The sequence below is a fragment of the Peromyscus maniculatus genome, chromosome 5 (genome assembly GCF_049852395.1).
Source record: "Peromyscus maniculatus bairdii isolate BWxNUB_F1_BW_parent chromosome 5, HU_Pman_BW_mat_3.1, whole genome shotgun sequence".
Classification (NCBI taxonomy): Eukaryota; Metazoa; Chordata; class Mammalia; order Rodentia; family Cricetidae; genus Peromyscus; species Peromyscus maniculatus.
In genome coordinates, this window is record NC_134856.1 from 55105108 (window position 1) to 55129789 (window position 24682).

Sequence of the window (24682 nt, forward strand, 5' to 3'; positions counted from 1 at the left end):
TTTTCCCCACATCTGACCCAAGGAAAGCACAAAGCCCAGTCAGACAAGGACAGTACGACAGCCATGCTGAAAAGAATAGTCTAACCCCTGCCATGGCATGGCTTGCCTTGTGTGTGTTCCTGAGTTCCTCACAGGCCAGAACACAGAGTGGAGGATTCACAGCCTGGTCTCAGGGATCTGGTTCACTTCCAAGTTGCCTAGCTTTGGCCAGGGTCCAAGGCTGCACTGGCCTCACTCACTCTCCACACAACACAAGGTACTGGAGGAAGACAGGCCACCACAAAGGCATGGAGATGCTAATGCATCCAATCAGAGCTGGCATCTGCCATCCTCCTCCAGGAACCCATTCCTTCCCACTCCATCAGCAGGTACTGCAACAAAGTTGAGGCACACTGCACCAATTACTTCCTCCAAGAGCTGCAGAGCCATACTGGGGCTGACTTGAATCTTTCATCACACAAGAAATGAGCAACACACAGGCTCAGGGCAGCCCCAAATGCAGCCTCATTTCCTATTCACATGCAGCACCTTCGTCTAGAGCCACTAAAATGGCATGTGCTTTCTTCTGTACCAGCCAGGTGCTGGGCAGACTGGCCCCACCCAGCCTACGAGGTACCTTGTAAGATCCCATATTCTTCCCAAACTCTCAGCCATCTTAAGGAAAAACAGCACGGAGGATGAAGGCCTGCAATCCACATTCTCAGGGGACTTGATGCCAAGAACAGAAAGAAGAGCTTGGCTGAGGCAATGGTGGCGAGCAATGGTCTGGCACAGCAGACAGCTCAGGCCCCAGGGAAGGATCTGGAGGAGAGCCCAAAGCAAAGAAACCTCCAAACATCACACTAAAAACCAGAGAAGCTGAGCAGAGACATGATTCCAGGGGAGACTGAATCCTCTAAGATGGATGAGGCAGGTGACACCAAGACTCTTCCAGAAGTCTAAAACCTTTGGCTGGAGACACTGAGGCTGCCAGAGATCCAGCCAGAGTGAAACCAGGTAAGCATGTTCCCATATCCCTCAGGAAAGCTATGGCTAGGCCAGGCATGATGGCATACTCCTTAAACCCTAGCACTCAGGAGGCAGAGGCAGGAGGGTCTCTGTGAGTTCAAGACCAGTCTGGTCTACATAGATAGTCAAGACTACATAGAAAGACCCTGACATCCTTCTCCTAGTGCTAGCTGAAAATATATGCAGTGGCCAGAGAGATGCCAGGTAGACATGCTTGCTACCAAGCCTGGTGACCTGGGTTCAAGCTTCAGGACCCACATGGAGGAAGCCAGGTTCTATAGGGTGTCCTCTAACTTCCACAGGAGTGCCATGCCAAGTGCATGCCCACATACTCACACCCACAAGCACACTAAATAAATGAATGAAACTGTAAAAAAAAAAAAAAAAAAAAAAAAAAAAAAAAAAAAAACTTGGCCAGCCCATTATCAACCACCAGGGGGTGGGGTGGGGCAAAGATGAGACACCTCCAACAGGAAGCATCAAAATGGTATTGCCTGGCTAGTCCTTAAGACCCTGCCACACTCTTTTTCCTTCCTTCCTTCCTTCCTTCCTTCCTTCCTTCCTTCCTTCCTTCCTTCCTTCCTTCCTTCCTTCCTTCCTCCCTCCCTCCCTCCCTCCCTCCCTCCCTCCCTCCCTCCCTCCCTCCCTCCCTCCCTCCCTCCCTCCCTCCCTCCCTCCCTCCCTCCCTCCCTTCTTTCTTTCTTTCTTTCTTTCTTTCTTTCTTTCTTTCTTCGAGAAAAGGTTTTTGTGCCTGTCCTGGATCTCACTCTGTAGACCAGGCTGGCCTCGCACCTGGGATTAAAGGCGTGTGCCACCGCCGCCTGGCTAAGATCCTGAAACACTCTTAAAAATAGATGACTCAGTAAGGGCCGTGGTTCACACATCTAACTCCAAAACTCTTGACAATTCCTATAACCCCATGTTGAGATAGGATGAAAAATTCCAGTCTTGCCTAGGCTACACAAAGAGACCTTGCTTAAAAACAAAACAAACAAAACAAAACCACAACTCTAAGAGAACAGACCTGAGTGAGTCAGAAAATCATGAGGCTAGGCTCAGTGTTGGCTGGCCTGTGTTGCCCGGCCACCCTATAGTCATGTGCAGGCAGCACCACCTTGCCTGGCTAGTAAAGAATGCTCTCAACTGAAAACAAGCTTTCTAAGACAAGACACAACAGAGCAGTAACTGCAGGTGGCTTTTGAGGGGTGCACTGTACAGCGTACAGCGGTGTCCTGGAACTCAAGTCAAAGTCTCAGCTACTGTGCTTCCGAAATGGCACCCCTCCACTGTTCCTCCTGTACACCATCGGGTGTAGGGAGCAAGCTGAGCAAGCTTCTGAAGAGCCTGTTAGCTGACTTTCTTCAGACATACTCCCCCATCTGCTTCCTGCAACTCTGGCTGGGTCTCCTCAGGCCTAGCAAGTGCAGTTGCAGCAAAAACAACACTAACTCTCTGGAAAAGAGCAGGAAGGTTCACACCTGTCTGCAGCAGGTGCTTCTTGAGTACCTCCATCCACTAACTCCGTGCTGGGAAACACTGTGTTCTCATTACATTTCTGTCAACTCAACACAAGCTAGAGTAATTTTGGGAAGAACGAACCTCAACTGAGAAAGTGACTCCAGCAGACTGGCCTGTAGGCAAGTCTCTAGTGCATTTTCTTGGTTAATGATTGATGGGGAAGGGCTCAGCACACTGTTGGGTGGTGTCACCCCTGAGTAGATGGTCCTGTAAGAAAGGAGGCTGAGCAACCCAGGGGGAGCAGCCAGTAAGCAATATTCTTTCATGGCCTCTGCTTCAGTTCCTGTCTCTGGTACCTGTCTTGAGTCCCTGTCCTCACTTCCCTTAGAGTGTGACCTGAGAGCTATGAGCTGAAATAAACCTTTTCACCTTTTCCTTCAGAAGTTGCTTTCTTTGGTCGTGGTGTTTATCACAGCAATAGAAATCTTAACTACGAGCCTGGCAGTGGTAGCACACGCCTTTAATCCCAGTACTCGGGAGGCAGAGGCAGGTGGATCTCTGTGAGTTCGAGGCCAGCCTGGTCTACAAAGCTAGTTCCAGGAAAGGTACAAAGCTACACAGAAAAACCATGTCTCAAAAAACAAAAAAGAAAAAAGAAAAAGAAAAAGAAATCCTAATTACGATACACTGGCAGCCATCAAATGGAATCTAGAGAACCACAAAAGATAAGGATGGGCAGAAGTTCTGGGCTTCTCCCTAAGCACACAGAGCCCAACAGACACTTCAGCTGTCCAGCGCTCAACTCACAGTGAAGCAGCTATTGCTTTTACTTACTATTCTCACCATTTTCTATTCTACTCCACTAGTCTGTGGAGTACGCTGGTCCTCAAACAAAATTTTAAGATTTTGATACCAAGTATGGTAAGCCACACTTGGGAGGCTGAAGCCAAAAACGGCATACTCAAAGCCAGCCTGGGGGACACAGCAAAACCTTAGACTCTATCAAGAAGTGAGACAAAAATGTTCACCTTTGATTCTAGTTGATGGTGAGCCACACCCAAGTGTGTGATCAGATGCTGTGGTACCGGTGACACATCTCCCACTCAGGACAGCTGAGCACATCACCCCTAGACCCTCAGCACACTTTTACTCTTTCTATGGGAGCTTTCTGACATGCTCCCTCACCATGGAGTAGTTTGCACTTTATAGAATTATATTTTAGATTGTGCATGCCATTCTATTTCATGGAACTGGCTTGCACAGCATAAACCTGTTTGAGGAGAGTCTGAGTCACTGTGCCTCTCTGTGCCCCTCTCTTGAGCAGTGTTCTACCTGTGGACAGTACAGTCCTGGGGATCCGGGTTCCTAGGGCAGACACTCACACCATTCACCTTGCAGCCTGAAGCATCACAAATGCAGTTGTGCAGCACACAAGTAAATGAGGGTCTACAGCAGACGTGGATTCAACGGCTGCACTGAGGAGTCCCTTTGCCTTTTCAAAGTTGTCACTTGCCCAGTATGCATAAGCCATTCCCCACTCCCAGCAGCAGAAGCACACAGAATTCTAGTCTTAACAAATCAAGTAATCGCCGGGCGGTGGTGGCGCACGCCTTTAATCCCAGCACTCGGGAGGCAGAGCCAGGCGGATCTCTGTGAGTTCGAGGCCAGTCTGGGCTACCAAGTGAGCTCCAGGAAAGGCGCAAAGCTACGCAGAGAAACTCTGTCTCGAAACCTCCCCCCCAAAAAAAATAATAATAATAAAACAAATCAAGTAATCAAATATGGCTAGCCTTCCTCACGTGAGCCCTTCCCATAGGCAAGAGCTCTTCCATAGTGCTTTAACACTGTACCCCAGCTATGAGGCTGTTGGCACACCTTTCCACACATGCTCACTACCAGCCATGCCTTTTTCTTGGTACTCTGTCCAAATCTTTTGCCAATTTATTCATTCATTCTCTCTCTCTCTCTCTCTCTCTCTCTCTCTCTCTCTCTCTCTCTCTCTCTCTTCCCTCCCTCCCCTCTTTCTTTCTTTCTCCCTCCTCTCCTTTGTTTGTTTTTTACTCAGTCTGTAGACCAGGCCTATCCTCAGACTCCCAGAGATCGCCTGCCTATCTCCCAAGTGCTGGGATTAAAGGCTGCACCACCATCGCCCATCTGACTGCATTTTTAAAAAAGATTTATTTATTTATTATGTATACAGTGTTCTGTCTGCATGTGTGCCTGCAGGCCAGAAGAGGGCACCAGATCTCATTATAGATGGTCGTGAGCCACCATGTGGTTGCCGGAAACTGAACTCAGGACCTCTGGAAGAGCAGTCAGTGTTCTTAACCTCTGAGCCATCTCTCCAGCCCATGTTCTTATTAGTAAGCTCTGAGAGCTCTCTGTAGACTTTGGGTATCAACTCTTCCTGCCTTATGGCTAGTTCACCCATTCTCTTCAGAGCCCTAGACAACAGCTTTACAGAGGATAGCAGTCCTATCTATTAGCTGCAGCTTTTATAGAGCACACTTTAGCACTGGGATGTGAATCCTTTTGCCAGTTTGTTTCTCAAAGCTTCCCCTCTCCTCCCCCCCCCCCGCCCCCTTCTCCCTTTCCTCTCCTCTGCTCCCCTCCTCTCTCCCCCTCTCCTCTCTCTCCCTTCTCCTCCTCCCTCTCCCCCGCCCACCTCTGATTTTTTGAGACAGGGTTTCTCTGTGTAGGCTTGGCTGTCCTGAAACTCACTCTGTAAACCAGACTGGCCTCAAACTCAGAGGTCCACCTGCCTCTGCCTCCCCAGTACTGGGATTAGAGCTGTGTGCCACCCACTGCCCAGCTTTTCTCTGCTTTCTTCTGGAAGCTTTATAGCTTCTGCCTCCCAGTCCGGTCTCTGGTCATTTCTGACTTAACACCTGTGAAAGAGGTCTAGGGCAGGTGTCTCTTCCAAGCTAGCCTGTCTTCATTGAGCCCTGTTCCCTATGAAGCCTACCAGTTCAGCCCTCTGGGCAGAAAGCATCTCTGGTCTTGTGGCACTGATGAGTCACTGGATGAGCACCAAGCAAGTCTGCTCCAGCACAGCTACACTGTACCTCTTGAACCTTGGCTGCTCTGTCCTCAACATACAGCAACAACTACTCTTCCCCTCTCTGGTAGGAGTTCCTCCTTCCAGAAGAGGTCAGGCAGCTGCTGTATTACCAACATCCACCTCTATGTGGAAAAGCTGTAGGCAGTTCTGGGAACCATGTCACCAAAGCCCACAGAAGCTGCACTGAAGACCAGGGGGACCCGAGCCCACTGTGACAGACTGGCAGAAGCAAACCAGGGGGATCCGAGCCCACTGTGACAGACTGGCAGAAGCAAAGCTGGCTCCCAGGATAGCGCCATTGCACATCATCTCTACAAACACAACATCCCTCTCAGATAAACTAGAGCAACACAGACAGACAGACAGGAGTGACTTGTGAACACATCCTCAAACACCATGAGACACCAGGCTTCCAGGTGGATAGCTAGCTACCACAGCATGTCCAGGGTCCTGTAAAACCTGCTTGAGCACTACCTTGAGCATTGGGAGCTTGGTGGGTCCACGGTGCTACAGGGTTACCTACCAGTCAACAGCCTCCAGAACATATACCAAGGTTCTCCTTGTGTTCAGAAAAGACCCTACCTGTGGTACAAAGGATTCTCAACACACAGTACCTCTAGAAAAACAGCGCTGACTCACACACAGTACTAAACAAGAGTCTCTTCTGAGTGGACTTCCCAGTACTGCCAGGGCAGATTCTCATGATCTGTCCATGTCTGAAGACAGAGTCTAAGAAATATCTAACCTGCCAGGCCAGGTGGGTAACAAAACCCTGATACAAGCCAGCAATGCATTTCCCAGTTTCCTTTGCAGATAAGTGAGACCAAGAAACTGAATTCTTGGTCTGAATTCAACAAAACGTAAGTGGAAGCTCTTCTAGCTGCTCTGAGCGTGCTCCTCCTCTCTAGTTTGCATCTGCCCACTTCAAGTGAGCACTAGAGCCCTGGCTGCCAGCTTGGACCACAAGGTCAAAAAGTATATCCCGCGTACACACACAGGAGAAGCTGGGTCAGCCAGGACCGAGGTCTGATGAAGGTCTGGGACTGCCTCCCTGAACACCACAATAGAGAATAAGAGGAACTTTGGACTGTCTGAGCCTTTGTTATGGCCGGCTTCTCTCCCACAAGACAGCCCTTTCTTCACAGTGCATCAGTTAGGAGCACATTCCCCTATAGAGACCGAGTGGCCACAGCCATGCATCAGCATGTATGTATGTCTCATCTAGGGTACTTACTGTCCTCGAGTAACCAGTGTCATAGCCTAGACTTCACTCTCTCTAGACCCAGTGTGAATGCAACCTGGGAGGAAGGCCACAAACAGGTTCAGCCACTGTCCTAGTTACAAGTGACAAGGACTGAATTGATGTTCTTTAGAGCTTAGCTTCTTCTTGAGAAGGTAGCTGTCCTCCAATACCCTAGCCCACTCCAAAGACACCTGCCCCAGCCAGGCTCCAGGCTCATCTCACTCAGCACCATTGCTCTACAAGAAGCACAGCTTTTATTACAGTACAGAAAGTAGTTAATTGTGACCAATGTGCCCCTCAATACCTCCAAGGTAAGGGAAAAAAACAGCATCTTACCTCAAAGGAACACTCGACACTTCTGTCATTTTTTGTGTGTGATAATCCCTTCAGGTCTATTTTTTCAACACTCACTGTAAAAACAAACACAAAATTATAAGGAGGCAGTAAAATTTCAGATACAAATGATTGCTGGGCATGTGACAAGTAGCTATTCTATACAAGGCTGCTAGAACCAAAACCTGAGTAGCAACTGCATCAGCCTCAGCTGGTATTGGCATCTTGGAATACTAAGTGATACTCAGATACCAACCAAATCCCAAGAAAGGGAGTGTAAGGAGCTTGAGTGGGACAGTACATTTATGAGCACTTATGCTGTCCTTTAAGACAGTTGAAAACTTGGTCCACTTTTTAGGAAGCTCATGACCATGTCTCCCTTGGTGAATGGTCTGCACAAGAAGAAACCTATTACATTCTTTGAGGGTTTTTCCATGGACCTGTATGCCATTGCTCAGCTTTGCTGCTAGGGCAAAAATGGAGCTCTGAATGGCAAGGTCTGGGAGGAATCACAGTGGTTCCCAGACAGTGTGACATGATTATGAGGTTGGGGACTGACCATGCTAAAGGAGAGTTGCTGTCATCATGGAATTCTGAGGCTTCACTCTACTTCCTGTTCTAAACTTTTCTCCTCAGAAATGAAACGGCACCATTAAACTATAAGCACTGTTTCCAGGCAAGCCCAAACATGTGTTCACAATCAAGCTCTCTATCCGGGCACACACATCCTCCCCCAGATGACAGTGTTGCTGATTGATCCCATCCAGGGACTCAGCTGCTTTTTCCAGGCAGTTCCTTTCCGCAGGCATGAGATGAGAGTCACATAACCCATCGCATTGGGCACCCGGGGGAGACTACAGCTGAGGAGTACTGCTATGTTGGTAGAGCTTCCAGGATTCCAGAAAGCCACCGCCGCACCCTGCAGAGCTTTCTTCACCCTGAACTCTAGTGATAGATGGTGACATACTCACTAGGCTTTACACTCCCTGCAGGTACACTCTTCTGGTCAGCAAAGCCAGAGCCTTCCAGAATGCCAGTTCTATGAGATGTTGAGGGACAGCCCAGAAATTTTATAGACAAAAGATCTAGAGGAGAAAAACCCCTCAGCAATGGCAACCTGCTCTGTGAGGCTGCACTGGGAGGTCCCTATACCTGTGGTGCTCCATGCTGGAGTCACCACTCACTGTGCTATTCGTTTAAATGTAGTAAAATGGAATCAAAATGGACTAAACTCTGGTCTAGGGATGGAACAGACACATGTGTGGGGCCACCCCTCTGGATGGTGAAGAACGGATATTTCCTGTATTCACGGGTCTTTTGTTAGTGCTGTGTGGATGGACTAGCACACAGACCAAAGCACTTCCTCCCATTTGTATAAACAGCTTTCTTAGCACATGACTACACAATTGCTCCAGTACCACTGACAGCTACTGTCCGCCTACTACGGTGAAGCTGGACTCAAGAGCAGAGACAGACACTACATTAGGGCCTCAGTCTGGATGCTGCACCACACCACAGCAGAGCATTTACCCACTACACTTAGCAATGCCAGCTGCAGGAGAAATGGGAGCAGATCAGGAACCCCTGGGAGAAGAGATGTGCCACATCCTGATGGCCATCACAGCACCCCTGCCATCAGCCACTCCTTCAGCTAGAGGCCAGCAGGAAGCAAGCCCTCGGCACAGACTCAGTGACACCATTCTAAACGCCTTCCTTCTCTAAGCAACAGACTGTAGGACCAGTGCCTGCCCTGCCCAAAGAGAATCAATCTGTATCCAGTGTTCCCAGACCAAAGAGCATCAGGGTGTATGAGAAAGGAAAAAGGAAAAAACCCATTTGAACCAAGGGAAATGACTCAGAGCTGGACAGGAAAACGGGCAGAGCAGATGAATATCATTTAGCTGTTTGCATATAAAAGCATTTTGGAACCAGACCAAGTACTCACAGCCAGCCCACTGCCTATGCTATGTTTTAAACCTTAGTACTGATCTCATTGCCTTACTGCTGCTAGCCTCGGCACCCAACTAACTGTGGGCTCTTCTTCCAAGCTCCTAATGCCAGGGCAGGGCAGGGACTTAGCAAGTAAGGGGGCCTGCCACCAAGCCCAATGGCCTGATTCAATCCCCAGGACCCAAGTGATGGAAGACGAGAACTAACTCGTGCAAGTCCTTTGACTTCCACAGATGTGCCATGTCACAGCACACACAATAAACATAAGTAAATAAACAAATAAATGTAATAAAAAATGTTTTAAAATACCATGTTTCAGTTTACTCTCCAACTCTGGAGTCACTAGAGGCCATGATTATAGGAACTGGATTGGCTCTGTGGTACAGCACATGCCTCGTATGTATATGGGTCTGAGTTCCAGAGTTCCAGCCCCACTATCACAAAGGCAAAACAAAATTCACACAACTGAACAAAGCTGAAGGGTGTGTGGGATGCCAGAGGCCAGACATCTCCTCCAAGCAGCACCATGAACTGGGAAAGTCTCAACTCCCAGGAAACCGCTGGGTTTTCAGGACTGAGAATTATGACTCTTACACCAATGGCACCTTATACTGCAGCTGGCTGGAGCAGCGAGTGGGTCTGCCATCCTCCTCCTTTAGCCAAGAGAGCCGGAGACATTCAAACACAATGGGCGCCGCAGCTTTGCAGTTGCCTTTAGGGCAGATCTTGCCAGAATCCTGCCCACCGGTCTGAACAGCTCCCAGGGCTACAGTGCAGGGCAGCTGATACCTTGGAAGCTTCATGGGCAACAGGGAACGCCTTTTTCAACCTTTCTTTCCCTCTTTTAATTTTTTTTAAAAAATATTTATTTCTTTCTATTTATTTATTTTGAGGCAGAGTCTTTCTACCTAGGCCTGGCTACCCTGGAGAACTTTATTTCCTCTATTTGTTTCTTTTTGGTCTACATGTATGAGTGCTGGGAGGGTGAACTGACTTTTCCTGGCTGTGACTGTGTGCTATCTTCCTTTACTGACGGCCATTGCTGCTACAAGAATGGCAGACAGTAGGTTTTAACAGGGCACCAGACAGTCAGTAGTTCCTCAAAGAATTCTTCTAATACCTTATTATCAAAAACAGGTGCTGGGTGCAGGCCCAGGGATCATACCAATCCTGGAAAACATGCTGCCCATGATCAAAACTAGGCTCACCAACTGAGAAGGCTGTGGGACAGTGGTTTGTGTAGCCTGTTTTGAATTTTTTTTTTTTAATTTTTACATGCATTGATGTTTTGTCTACATGTGTGTCTGTGTGAGGGCATTGGATCCCTTGGAACTAGTATTACAGACAGGTGTGAATCAGACCCGGGTCCCTGGAAGAGCAGCCAGTACTCTTAACTGCTGAGCCAGTTCTCTAGCCCAAGTATAGCCTGTTTTGATGCTCAGCTTCGAAATAAACCTAATTAAATAATGACAGACACAGAAAAGCATTTCCAAGGGTTTTTCCATGCTTAGTGATGCTGTTCAGAAATCAAGCTACATAAATACTTAGGAATTACAATTGCAATCAAGGAAGCCATTTTTGTCTCCTGCATAATACACAACCTGGCTTTCACCCCACAGAACGTCTTAACACTTTGGGGTAAAACTTACACAGAGCAAATGCAATATCTCAAGTCAGTCAAGGTGAACATATGGACCCCACCTCCAGGTCATCGTTCATTGAGTCAGGATGGCAGTGAGCTGGCTGGTGGACTGGTACCTGTAGGCTGAAGCAGGGCATACAGATGCACACATCCCTCTGCTCTGTGCAGTGTCTAATTCTTAACCAACTTCTGACCAAAGGATACCTACACCTCCTGCAATTACTGGTAAGGTCTGAGCACTGGCTTCCAATGCTGTTCCTTTCCTGTATCTTTTTGGGATACACTGCACCACACTTTGGAACTCTAGCAGTGTGTAGGTTCTTATGCCCTGCTCTGAACTAAACTGTCTGATCTACAAAAATGAAGTTCACAGCAGATACTCAAGAGAATCATGTGAAGAGCGGCTGACACTGTGTCACTTGGATTTTACTCAGTATTAGTGTGGACTAGCCACAGCTGGTGCATGTCAGGGTCCAGGGGCAGGACACTGCAGCTGTTCTCAAGCACTGTGGGGGTAATGTCAGGCGAGACAAGACCAGGGCCAGGGGAAAGAGAGAGGAACATAGGCCGTAACTATGATGGCATGTGAAGGAATTCTGAGCTCTCCTACAGGTTCTGGTCAGCTTACAGCTCCGTTCAGATGGCCTGCTGGTATGAAGCTTGGTGCTCACAGCGTTGGCAGTTACCAGGTCCCTATAAGCTGCATGTACTCACCTCGGCAGAGAAATCCTAGCCCAGCTTCAGGAGTCTATAGCCCAGCAGACCAATACAGACAGCACTGGGGCTTGAGATGCTGCTGGGCTGTGAGCTAGGACAATGGTCCTCTCTTGGAGGATAAAAACAGAGAGGCAGGGATGGAGGCAAGAGAGCCCAGAATGATGCGGATGTAAAAGACAAGTTGTCTGACATTTCCTTTTTCTTGATTTTTTTTCCAGATTTTTAATTTTATGTGTATGAATGTTTTGCCTGTATATATGTGTGTACATATGTATGTACACCATGTGTGCCTGGTGCCTGTGGAGGTCAGAGGCGGCACAGAATCTCCCGGGACTAGAGTTACACATGGTTTTGAACCAACATGTATGTGCTGGGATTCAAACTCTGGTCCTAAGTGGTGGTTTGAATAAGAATGCCCTCCACTGTCTGGGGTACTTGAACATTTGGTCCCCAGTTGATAGCATTATTTGGGGAGGTTTAGAATGTGTAGCCTTGTTGGAAGAAGTATGTCACTGGAGGTGAACTTTAAGTGGATTTTTTGTTTTGGTTTGTTTTTGTGTTTTTGTTTGGTTTTTCGAGACAGAGCTTCTCTTTGTAGCCCTGGCTATCCCGGAACTTGCTCTGTAGAGCAGGCTGGCCTCAAACTCATAGACATCCAGCAGCCTCTGCCTCCCAAGTGCTGGGATTAAAGGTGTGTGCCATCACCATCCAGTGGGCTTTAAGAGTTTAAAAGACTGTGCCATTTCCAGTTTTCTGTCTATGCTTTGTGCTTGTGGTTCAAAACTGTGAGCTTTTGGCACACTGCTACACCACCACGCTGCTGACCTAACATTATGAACTCTAACTCTTTGGAACCTTATGTCAAAATAAACTCTTCCTTCTATGAGTTGCCTTGGTCATTGTGTTTTACTATAGCAACATAAAGTAACTAAGGGGGCTGGAGAGATGGCTCTACAGTTATGAATACTTGCTCCTCTTTCACAGAACCTGGGTTCAGTTCCTAGCACCCATATGGCAACTCACAACGGTCTGTAACTTCATTTCCAGAGGGGATCTGATGCCCTCTTAGAATCTCTGTGGACACCAGACACCACATGGTATACATATATTCATGCTAGCAAACACTCATAAATAAAAACAAAAGCAAGAACTGGGACTAGCCAGGTGGTGGTAGCACACACCTTTAATCCCAGCACTCAGCAGACAGAGGCAGGCAGATCTCTGAGTTCAAGGCCAGCCTGGTCTATAGAGTGAGTTCCAGGACAGTGAGGAATGCACAGAGAAATCTGGTCTTGAAAAGCAAGACAAACAAACAAACAAATAGCAACAAAAAGAAAAAAAAAAAACAAAGAAAGGAAAAGAAAGACTGGGACCATCTCTAGAAATTCGGGTTCACTGTAAGATATTTTTCCTTCCCAGAATTCCTACCCGTTAGAGTAGGGGTAGGTTTGGCTGGGTCTGCTCCCCTTCCTGGGTCCTGACTTAGAAAGGTGTAATTACTTCTTTTTCTTTCAGATGGCCAAGGCCTGACTATGGCTTCAATCCTAACTAAGCTTTAGGCTTCCGTGCTCTTTTCCTAAAGTGCCCTCTGTGTGGCTCACGCTGCTATGGAGTTGCCCTCCACACTAGCTTATCGCCTCTACTGTCCTCCAGGGAGCTGTGAGATTTACAGCTTGCCTGCCTCAGGTTTTCCTTTGAGGTTTTAGAAAACTGTCTTCAAGCTTCCATTTGTGTCCCTTCTTAAATTATTCTATTAGTGAGACCAAGAGCACTAAGAGCAGCCCCAAGTTTTGTACAGTGGCTCTGCTGCAGTCCCGGGTTCCAGCCCTCGTTACTGAGGTATCTGCTTTCTATCTTACTGTCACTGCTAATAGAGTCTTCTTTGAAAACCTGCTTTCCTACCTTTTAACTCTGTGCTCAATGGAGAAAACAAACCATTTATGTGCCGCTAATTACCATCGGTACCAGTACAATCAATGTGCTGGGTGTGGGAGCCAAACCTGAATCCCAGCATTAGGGAGGTAGGGACAGGGGCATTACAAGTCCAGGGCCCTCATCAGCTATGCAGCTGAGTTTGAAGCCAGCCTGGGCTATGTGAGATCCCACCACCACAACAAAGCAATGCAAAAACCACCACAATAAAAGACACACATTATCTGATATAAGAACATCCAGTGGACAACAGGCTGGGAATAAAAAGAGGGACTGAATTTACAGAGCAAAGAAAAGTGTCTTGTCTAAAGAGGAGGGAGTGAGGGTGGAAATGGTATACATGGCTTACAGGACTTGACATGGTGAGGGCACAGCACACACAGCCTCTGGAGTGCCAGCTGGAAAGGAGGAGGAGGGGGAATGAGTCCATAACAGCTGGAAATCCTCCAGACTTGGTACAAGCAAAAGAGCTCTAAGAAAAACCACATGTGGGGACATTGTAGTCAAATGAATCCCAACCGAAGAAAACTATAAAAACAACCAGAGAAAAATGGCACTGGCATAAAAACAGCCAATCGCACACTGCAGGAAGACTCTCATTAAAGGAGGCCGGCAGACAGACTGCCTCTGGTAAAGCTAAAGAGCAAATCCAACTCAGCCAAGCATTCCATGATCAGCAAGAATGAAGTCACAGGGAACCACATCTTCAGACTAATGAAAACGGGCAGAATCCTCATCCACAGAGCTGCACAAAATGAATTGGGAGCACCAGCTTTCGGGAAGAAAAAGGGCAGGCAGGGGGTAAACACACAGAGCATTCAAAGACTATCCTTCTCTCCCTGTCTCAAAATATATGCAAAAACTCTAAGGTTCTATCACGGGGGCACAAGGAGCACAACACCTAAGCTGTGGTACATGTGGCACCTCTGCACAGGACACGTGGAAACCATGCCAATACTGTAAATACCCTCATTCACAGCACCTGCCACTTCCAGAGGTGTAAACACTGCTACCAAGGGACATCTGCAAGTTCAGTATTGACTCTAAAGAGTATGTACACATACACAGTTTCAAGATTCTTAGATTTTTTTTGCTTTTTAAAATTTACTTAATTTGGGCTGGAGAGATGGCTTAGAGGTTAAGAGCACTGGCTGCTCTTTCAGAGGTCCTGTGTTCAATTCCCAGCAGCCACATGGTGGCTCACAACCATCTATAATAGGCTATTCTGCCCTCTTCTAGCCTGCAGGTATACATGCAGAGCACTCATACATAAAATATAAATAAAAACTGTTTTAAAGATTTACTTAATTTAGCTGGGCAGTGGTGGCGCACGCCTTTAATCCTAGCACTCGGGAGGCAGAGCCAGGCAGATCTCTGTGAGTTCGAGGCCAGCCTGGGCTACCAAGCGAGTTCCAGGAAAGGCACAAAGCTACACAGAGAAACCCTGTCTCGAAAAACCAAAAAAAAAAAAAAGACTTAATTTTATGTGCATGAATGTTTTGCCTGCATGTATGGATGTGTACCACATGTGTGCCTGATGCCCAAAGTGGTTAGAAGAGAGCAATGGATTCCCTGGAATTGGAGTTAGGATGCTTTGAGTCATCATTTGGAACCAAGCCTGGGTCCTCCTAAAGAACAGCCTGTGCTCTAAGCTGCTGAGCTATCTCTCTAGCCCAGATCCTTACATTTTATCAAGACATTAGCTCAAAGTAGAGTCTGAAAAGTGAAAGGTACACACTACACTTCCTCCGACTCACCCACTGCCTATAGAAACTCTGTGAGAGGAATGTCCCTCACTCCCAAATCCCAGCCTCATTTTCTTTAGGGAAAGTGAGGAAGCAGTCACTTGGATAGTTTTATATGTCCTGTGGTTCAAAGGAGAACTGCTGAGGAAGGCTGTGATAGACTGCTTAGAAATGGGGACAGCATGACCTAATGCTGTCCTAACGCAATTTGTGCAAGGCCCGGGGGTTGATTTCCAGCACTGCAAAATAGTAACAATGACAATAATAAATTAAAACCACAAAATACAATAAGTACAGTAAAATAAAACTGTGTGTTCCGGGGGAGTGGACACTCATTTCAAAACTCTGAACTCTGCTGTCTGTCCTCACAATGAGGCCCAAATGCAGAACCAGGAATGTCCCATGCACTAAGGCTTCTTATTGTTGCTACACTATGATCCACATGAATCTCAGGAGAGGTAATAATACACTGCTGTGGTTTCAGGAGTTAGTTTTTATCTTCAATTACTGTCTTGTTAAAATTCATGCACGGAGCCAGGCGGTGGTGGTGCACGCCTTTAATCCCAGCACTCGGGAGGCAGAGCCAGGCAGATCTCTGTGAGTTCGAGGCCAGCCTGGGCTACCAAGTGATTTCCAGGAAAGGCGCAAAGCTACACAGAGAAAGCCTGTCTCGAAAAAACAAAACAACAACAACAACAACAAAAAAAAAAAAAAAAAAAAATTCATGCACGGATTTTGAGTTTCTTTTTTATTAAAAGTCCAAGAATGATCTGGGCATGGAGGTGCACGCCTTTAATCCCAGCACTCAGGAGGCAAAGGCAGGTGGATCTCTGTGAGTTCGAGGCCAGCCTGGTCTACAACAAGAGTTCCAGGTCAGCCAGGGCTACACAGAGAAACCCTGTCACGGAAAACAAAAAAATAAATAAGAAAAGCCCAAGGGTTTTGAGGTTCAGGCTCTCCCCACTTCCCCCGAGACATGGTTTCTCTGTGTAGCCCTGGATGCCTTGAAACTCTCGTTGTAGACCAGGTTGGCCTCAAACTCACAGAGACCCACCTCCCTCTGCCTCCCAAGTGCTGGGACTAAAGTTGTGCACCATTACTGCCAGGCTCATAGTCTTTATAAGCTGCTCTTCATCATGATAACATTATGCAACAAAGCCATAAGCCTCAGTAGCACAGAACTAAAACACTGCTCAGGCTGAAATATTCCACTTTGTCTGATGTTGTAAAGTTGCTACAGACATAAATTCTTTCAAGTCTATCATTTTTAAGAGTGCAAAGAACCTTAGTTCAGAGATATTTCGTGTCTGCAGTTTAATCAAGGTGACAGAACCAGCCCTCCTTCACTGTTTTGCCAGAGACAGACTCCAATTCTATTGGTGAGGGCACAAACCACAAGCACCGAGCATCACTGGGTTGTTTCCTCTTATACCTCCTGACCCTTTGGCACCAGTAACAACTGGCACAGGGACTGGGACCTGAGACAAGTTATCTTTTGTACAATGGTCCCCAACCATGGCAGGGAAGAAGGGAGGACAACCATTCACCAGGCTTGTGGACTTCCCGCACCAAACTAAGACCTCTGCTCCTACACAGCAAGGTAAAAACGGCACCAGGACAGAGTGCACTTTGCCACTAACACCTTCACTCTCCTAACACTCTCTTCATCCCCACCACACAGGTTTGTGCCTCAGGAGCTCACCAAGACTTCAATCTCATCTGCAAAGTGGGGTGTATACTCCTGGGAATAGGGATTCAGTTCCATGACCCCAGGGTCACTGAGAGCTCTGTGAGAGAGAAGGAGTACAGATGCTTTAGGAATGCTGCCCAAAGCCTGATCACTCTGTAAGCTCCATCGTACTGCTGTAAGACTTCTAAGGCAACAGAGAAAATTGAATAGAACTTCAGACTACAGTGACCACAGACCAATGTCCGGCACAGAGGAAGGGATCATGAGAAAGGTACTGAAAATTCAGCTAGCTTGCCTGCCTATGCTGGACAGAAGAAACTCCTGGTGTTGGCTGGTGATGAGTGGTGGGATGCTGGACTGGCTAAAAGTGGGCAGCATGGTCTTACAGGACAGTCTTCCTGGCATGCTCCACCACAGCCAGGGCCATAGCTGCTCAGCCTTCATCCTCCTCGGCACTAAAGCACACAATCAGAGAACAGCAGACAACAGCCATGTTTTTCAATTTTACCCAGAGGCTAGAGAGGTTTCTCAGTGGTTAGAGCACTGGCTGCTCTTCCAGAAGACCTGGGTTCAGTTCCTAGCACCCATGCTCACCTCTCAACTGTCTCCAACTCCAGTTCCAGGGAACTGATTCCTTCATCTGGCCTCCAGAAACACTACACAGACATGGCATAGACATACATGCAGGCAAAATACCCACACACATAAAACATAAATCTTAAAAAAAAAAAAAAAGAAAAAGAAAAAGAAAAAAGAAATTGAAATTATACCCCACAACCCAGGGTCTTGGTTATGTCTCAAGAAAAAGCACTATGGCACAAGGTGGATGCCCTGCTTGGTCTGGAGGGTGCTACAGAAAGGAATTGGCCCTCACAAGAGGCCCTGCTCTCAGCTGACTTTCTCCAGTAGGCAGCCTTGCTCTCCAGGTGCCAACTCCAACCTGGTGGGACAGTCAACAGAGGAACACAGTCTCCTGCATCATATGCACTGTGACCTTGTAGCTAAGGCCAGGTGGAGAACAGGTCTCCCAGGATTGTCGTCACCCACTGCTCTCCACTGTGCCATGGTCTTAAGACACAGATGTGGCACAGTGGCAAAGAAGCAGACCACCTAGAGCTGCAACCTAGCAGAGCAGACAGCACTCCACGTAGAGTAAGCGTAGGCCTTTAAAGCAACAGCATGGAATGCACCTGAGAGAGAAAAAGCTGACGCTTGGGACACAGGAGACAGAGAAGGGCAGAGGGACCAGCTCAAGGTGCAGAAGGCACAGACACAACTGTGAGTAGCGAAGCAGAGCAAGTCATTAGTGGGGATAGGCAGCCTCCCAGGAGCCTCAAGGCACATGAGCAGCCAGGACAGACATCCCTGCCTAACTCTGCTAAGACCTGGTCCCACCAATAACCTCATCCCATTTCAAATAATCACTTTGTGCCTGCCCGGGTGCTTCCTGAATCAATCTAGCAGGAAATCAGGAGGCCCAGGGTCTATGGTGAGAGGTTTCATCAGCTACAGATCCATACTGAGCAAACCCACACTCCAATTATATTTTTAAAAGTTGCACTTGTTCAGTGGCACGAGCAGTGTGGAACTTCACTGAGGCCGGTGGCACTGAGGGGGTGAAGACAGGAGTACCTGTCACCACATCAGCATGGAGTAAGTCTCAGGAGCCCATTTAGTTGGGAAAGAAGTGTTCTACAGCCCAGCTGCTTTAGATTCTAGGCTTTGTTCTGGTGTGAGTAGCAGAGGATAACTAAACCTTCCTTTTTTCTCCCTTAATAAACACCAGTATTTGATGTTCTTTGTTTTTGTTTTTTTTTGAGACAAGTTTTCTCTGTGGAGCTTTGGAGGCTTTCCCGGAACTCACACTGTAGCCCAGGCTGGCCTCGAACTCAGAGATCCGTCTGGCTCTGCCTTCCAAGTGCTGGGATTAAAGGCATGCACCACCACTGCCCAGCTAGCATTTGGTGTTTATATTGCTGAAATTTGGTGGTGAGTTCCTTGGGAGAATCAGAAACACAACAGCCCCCTCTGACCATGCCTGATTGAAGGGACTCTGGTCAGCTTGAGTGTGGCAAACATTGGCTCCGTCAGGCCTTGTCTTTCTCCCTGATTCCCTCTGCCTTGCTAAAAATCATTAGATTGCATCCCTAAAGCTAGCCACCAAAGTCCATTCCCTTATTTGGCCACTTCTTCCTCCTGAGGCTGACTACCAAGGTCCAGCTGTCAAAGTATTGAAGTCCAGCAATCAAAAGTCCCTTTGGCTCACCTAATTAACATGCCCAATTAAAATTAAACACAAGGTTTCCCCTTGGCCCTTTATAAACCACCATTTTCCTATATGCCACATCTGTCTCCTCTCTGTCCAGAGGCAGTCCTTTGTCCCCTCCAGGACAAATACCCCTACCCCCTCTTCCTTCTTCCCTTCCCCTTCTCTTTCATCCTTTATCTCCTGTCTTTGTCTTTTATTCCCTGTCCTCTGTCCCTCTGGAGCAAATAAATCTCCTCTGTGCTGAGAAAACGGTCTTGGGGTCCTGAGCTGATACTTTTCCTTTCAATAATGACACTATGTCCCAACAGTCCACAGCTCTGTACTGTGGATGCCTTCTCCCTGCACCTGGAATCTCCCACTAATGTCCAGCATAACTCACCCACCTTTGCCATGTTTTCCCAAAGGCCTCTTGGGCAGGGACTCCTCCGTGGAATGTGCTGATGTATGCAATGCATTCTCCAGACTGTTGCTGATGCTGCTGACAGGGGTCTCGGTTCTGGGCGCCATCTGAGGAGACAGAATATCATTCTCTTACTTTTTTTCTACATGAGTGTCTCTTGTTGAAAGTTAATACACACAAACGTGGCTTTGAGTTTTCCTACCACAACACAACATCAGACAGAACAGTAGTCTTAGTTAGCCATGGTGGCATGCATCATATGCCTTCATCTGAGGCAAAACCCTGTTTTTACATTTTTAAATTAAATGCTTTCCTATAACAAATTCCACAGAGCTCTGGAAGCCACAGAAAAACAGGGCACAGCACATCTGGCCAGGTAACAATTCCAACAACACCCAACAGACTCCCTCGCCAATTCCTCTTCTAGGGATTGTTGTGTAACACCTTCCTCCAAGATTGAAACATTCCACCCTGAAGGGAAGCTCCTTGAGCAGGAAGGTAAACAACTCAAGATAGCTTCCGGAAGTGCCTGAAACTGACCAGACTGAGTAGGCCCCTCCCTGCCAGAATGAACAATAAGAGCTGAGAGTCCATTCAGATGGAAGGCAGTGGGCAACACCAGCTGAGCTGCCAAGTTAACTCTCAAAGGGGAACAAGAAGACTCTGGGACCAGGACAGCTCAACAGCTGCCTGGAAGAAGTAGAAACCAGCCCGAGCCGCCTGCAAGAGGTTTAGACCACTGAGGCATCTGGAATGGGCACTCTCCAACCTGGTGAGCTGCCTGCAGGTGTGCAGTGCGCTCCTGGTTCCCAGCGCTGTAGCTGTCACCCGGCTGGGGTGGGCCTTGGTGATACAGCTGTCTTGGAGACACTTGTGCCCTTATAAGTAACCCTCACTATATTAACGCAAGTAACCCCGATAAAACTCACTGGTTCACCAAATACATACTTTGGTCTGTCCTGGGATCCCCATCTAGGGTGAGATGTGTGTTGCATCTCCCCAGGAAAAGTTTTGTCACACAAAAGGATTCACCACATTAAAGTTTTACACAGGAAGAGACCTGACACTGAAAACTTCATTATTTAGAGACAGGGACCTGCTGATATAAGCCAGGGGACACCACAGCTAGACTGTGACACAATCAGCCTCTGCTGTTGCTGGGTGTAAGAAGGTTCTTATTATGTGCACACACAGAACTGGGCCCACAGCCCTGGACAGCTGACTGGTCTTTGGGAAGGGGGTGGACTACAGTATTCTCCATTTCCCCCTTAACAGTATTAGAAAAATTTACAGCCCAAATAAACTAGATATAAAATTAAAAAAACATCAGTGCTTTCACTTCAGTCTTAACTAAGATTTCAAATATTAGCCGAGTGTGGTGGAGCACACCTTTAATCCCAGCACTCAGGAGGCAGAGGCAGGCAGATCTCTGTGAGTTCGAGGCCAGCCTGGTCTACAAAGTGAGATCTAGGACAGAAGTTGAGGAACTAAGTCACTCTTGGTCCAGCCTTTAACTTGAGCAGTGAGCACGTGGGACATGCCTGCTCCTGATATCCTAGCCCTTTGCCCATGGCTTCCTGTTGTTACCTGCCTGGTGGTGGCAGGTGTCACTGGCTGTTCAGAGGCCAGACCCAGCGCCTGAGGCTCTGAGGTAAACAGGCAGCTGAATGAAGGCACAGACCACCACCCAGTTTGTCAGAGTCACTCAGTAGAAGCCTGGTCAAACTGGGGTCAAGAAGGCTTACCTCTGATTTGGTGTGGTGGTGTACGCCTTTAACCTCAGTACTTGGGAGGCAGAGGACGGTGGATCTCTTCGAGTTACAGGCCAGCCTGGCCTACACAGTGATTTCCAGGCCATCCAGTGCTACACAGAAAGACCCCAACTCAACAACAATAAAAGGCTTACTCTGCATCCCAGTATCCAGTAGAGCACAACAGATGCCTATGACAGTATGCCACCAGCCAGTCTCTATGAACTTGAACAGAACTCAAGGAAACAAATCCTAGTCATTCATTCACTTTAGAAATACAATTCATTGTGGCTAACATTATCAAGAAGTTGTCAAGAAAGTTAAATTTGGGGGGCTGGAGAGATGGCTCAGAGGTTAAGAGCATTGACTACTCTTCCAGAGGTCCCGAGTTCATTTCCCAGTAACCACATGGTGGCTCACAACCATCTGGAATGAAATCTGGTGCCCTCTTCTGGCCTGCAGACATACATGCTGTATACATAATAAATAAATCTAAAAAAAAAAAAAAAAAAAAAAAATAGAAAGAAAGTTAAATTTGGGTCTTGAGATGTTGGTAGAGTGCTTGCCTAGCATATCCATGAATCCCTAGGTCTGATCCCCAGGCATGATGTTTCCCACCTGTAAACCTAGCACCCATGAGGTAGAAGCTGAAGGATCAAAAGTTCAGGGTTTCCCTTGGCTATACAGCAAGTTCAGTGCTAACCTGGGCTACATGAAATTCTGTCTCAGGAAGGAAAGAAGGGAGGGAGGGAAGGAGGGAGGTCAATAAAGAGGGCTGGGTAAAACGGCTCAGTGGATAAAAACATTTGACTACTAGCCTGAGTTCAATCCCTGAAAACAAAAAGATAGGAGAACTGACTCCACAGGGTTGTCTTCTGACTTCCACATGCATAGTGGCATGGAGACATGTACCCCTGTCATGCACATACAAGTAATAATAACAATAAAATATAATTATAAAAGACATAGAAGAATGTTAAATTATAAACCTGGCATTTCACATCTGCCTATAATCCCTGCACTTGGAAGTCAAAACAGGAGGGTCCTGAGTTCCAAACTAAAGTGGACTACACCACAAGCTGCCTTCAGTGTAGCAGTTTTTTTCATCATTCAATAGTAGAACATTAAGAACAAGAAACACCCATATGGGGAGACAAGATTCCCACCCAACTCGGTGAGCAGCTCAGATACAACCTCTCAGTATATGGCTACCAGCCACCAGCAGCTTGTCCCAGTTGTTTGACTCACACAGCTCCTGACTCTACATCCTGGTTCCAAGAGGCCATGGTGGTTCTGACTAGTCACAGAAACCAGCATCCCCTATCACCAGAAGACCACTAAGCAAACCCCAGCTCCCCGACTCCAGCCTCCATGTGAAGGTAGTGAAGGGGTGTGCTGACAACAGGTCTCACTAGGGTACCCTCCACATCCAGGCCAGAGTCCTGCAGGGGCTTATCCTTGTGTGCTGCCAGCTGCTGAGAGCCAGGCTGAGGGAAGGACTACTTCACAAAGAATCAGCTTGCCCAGCTGCTGACTTCAGTAAGTGACAACAACAGGAAGCACTTCCTATGTCCATGTAGACGCAGCCCAGAGCTGAGGGCTGCTGTCCTTATTAGGCCAGTGGCCAGGTCTAGGACAGGGCAAAGCTGTGAGCTGCCTGATGAAAACACACACGGGGGAAAAAAAAATGCCTTAAGAGGTGATGACCCCAAGGCCAAACGTGTCTGCCTGTCTATCGGTCTGGTCTTCCTCCTCTTGCCTCCTCCTCTAGTCTCTTGCTTGCCTGTTTACACTAAATGCTGCCTTCAACTGCAATTCCCAGAAATGCTGTTTTAGGTTATTTTTGGTTAGGTTAATTTGGCCACGTGACCTGCAGTTCAACTCAGATATTCTGACTCACTTTCAGCCGAGCTGCAATGGGCCTGATGTTCACATGTTGCCCTCCCATCCTGTGCAAGGCCTGTAGACTAAGCCAAGGCACTCCCTTCCCCAGCTCTTCCTGTTAGTCCAAATCCTCTCTGGGCAAAGCACCTTACTTTATTTCCAAGTAAAGGTCATAGGTTCTACTGTCCAACTAACTGTCCTTTCAATATCGTGGCCAACATTTCGAAGACCATCAGGACCTGCGGCACAGCCCACAGGGACCCAGATGCCCCCCCCCCATCTCATTTACCTGGCCCAGTGGACACAAATTCCCTTCTATCAGACCGTGGCTCTGTGCTCCTTGTCCATATGGCTCCCTCAGTACCGCTCATCTCTACACAACTGCATTGCCAGCATTCAGCGAGGCATGGTTTTGTTTTGCTTTTGTTGTTTGTTTGTTTCTTCTCCTGTGGGGCTGTTTTGTTCATGGAGGGATCCTCCACATGTACAAAAATGCCTTCCATTGAGAAGCACTAGGCATCTATAAGACATCTGTAAAACATTCAGCTACAGCACCAAGTTCCAATGGCCCCAGTGGCACTGATTTCCAGGTGATGCTCTGTATTCCCATCTTGCCTGGTGTCATCACTAGGGTCTCAGCAGCTCTGCTCAGGCACCAGTAAGATGTGATGTTCAGCTCTTGTGGAAGCCCAGAATGTACTCCTCTTTCCTGGGGCCCCAGAAGAGCTTATCTGAGTTCTAGTGCTGCTGCTTGCTCAGAAGTGCCTTGCCGGAGTGGAGTTTAGACTACTGGCCTGAAGCAGCATTCCCCTGGCTCTTGAGGTATACCTGCTAGGTACATAGAGATGAACTGGTACATCCAGACCTAATATGTAAAGACCTGTAGGTCCAGCCTGGAGGCCCAGGCATGCAATCTCAGATAACCAGGAGACTAGGACAAGAGGATAGAAGGTTCAGGGCCAGTCCAAGCTGGTGACCAAATTCAAGTCCAGCCTGGATGACTTAGTAACGGGCTTGTCTCAAAAAGTAAAAAGAGGGCAGAGCGTCCTCAGCTCACTCAGAGTCTCACCTGAAACATGCAAGGCCCTAGGACTGGATTCCCAGGACCATGTAAAACAAAACAAGAGCTTCCAAATCATGGTATATGTGTATTCTGACTTGGGTCCAAGGTGGATCTTGAGATTCTGCATTCTTGACTATCAGGACATTTCAAAATAAAGGATTACACCTGGGTCAGACCAAAGGCTAGGCAGCTCCCACAAAAAGGGACATGAGCATCAGAATCCCAATTCATGTGGATAATCAAACCAGATGGACTTGGATCCCTTCCAGGGAAGTAAGTCATGGGAGTCATGTGGCTTGATAGCTGATGTTGGTCCTATCATGATGGCTAATAACTGTTCCTCAGACATAGACAAATTTTAAAAGGTTTTCCTCAGACTGTAATACCCCATGAAAAAGCTCACATTTACAGGCTTCTTCAAAGCTACGTGTAAATTCACTTTAATATTCATACATCAGGGACACAATCTTTAGAAATTTAATTTTTGAACATCAATTCCATTTTCAAAGAGGACATGCTCACATGTAATCATATTT

The 24682-nt window shown here is 47.5% G+C and overlaps 1 protein-coding gene across 12 annotated transcripts in view; it reads right to left on the reverse strand.

The window, feature by feature from the left end:
* Positions 1 to 24682, reverse strand: part of Zcchc14 (zinc finger CCHC-type containing 14) — a 54037-nt gene that overhangs the window by 12961 nt on the left and 16394 nt on the right. For all 12 annotated transcript variants that reach the window (XR_013051358.1, XR_006072270.2, XR_013051359.1 and 9 more), the window contains 2 exons: positions 19432 to 19555; positions 7107 to 7180 (listed from right to left, as the gene is read on the reverse strand). Coding sequence is in view for 8 of the 12 variants with exons in the window: in XM_076572224.1 (XP_076428339.1) it covers positions 7107 to 7180; positions 19432 to 19555 (198 nt within the window). In the remaining 4 variants the exon portion in view is untranslated. The remainder of the gene's footprint in view (positions 1 to 7106; positions 7181 to 19431; positions 19556 to 24682) is intronic.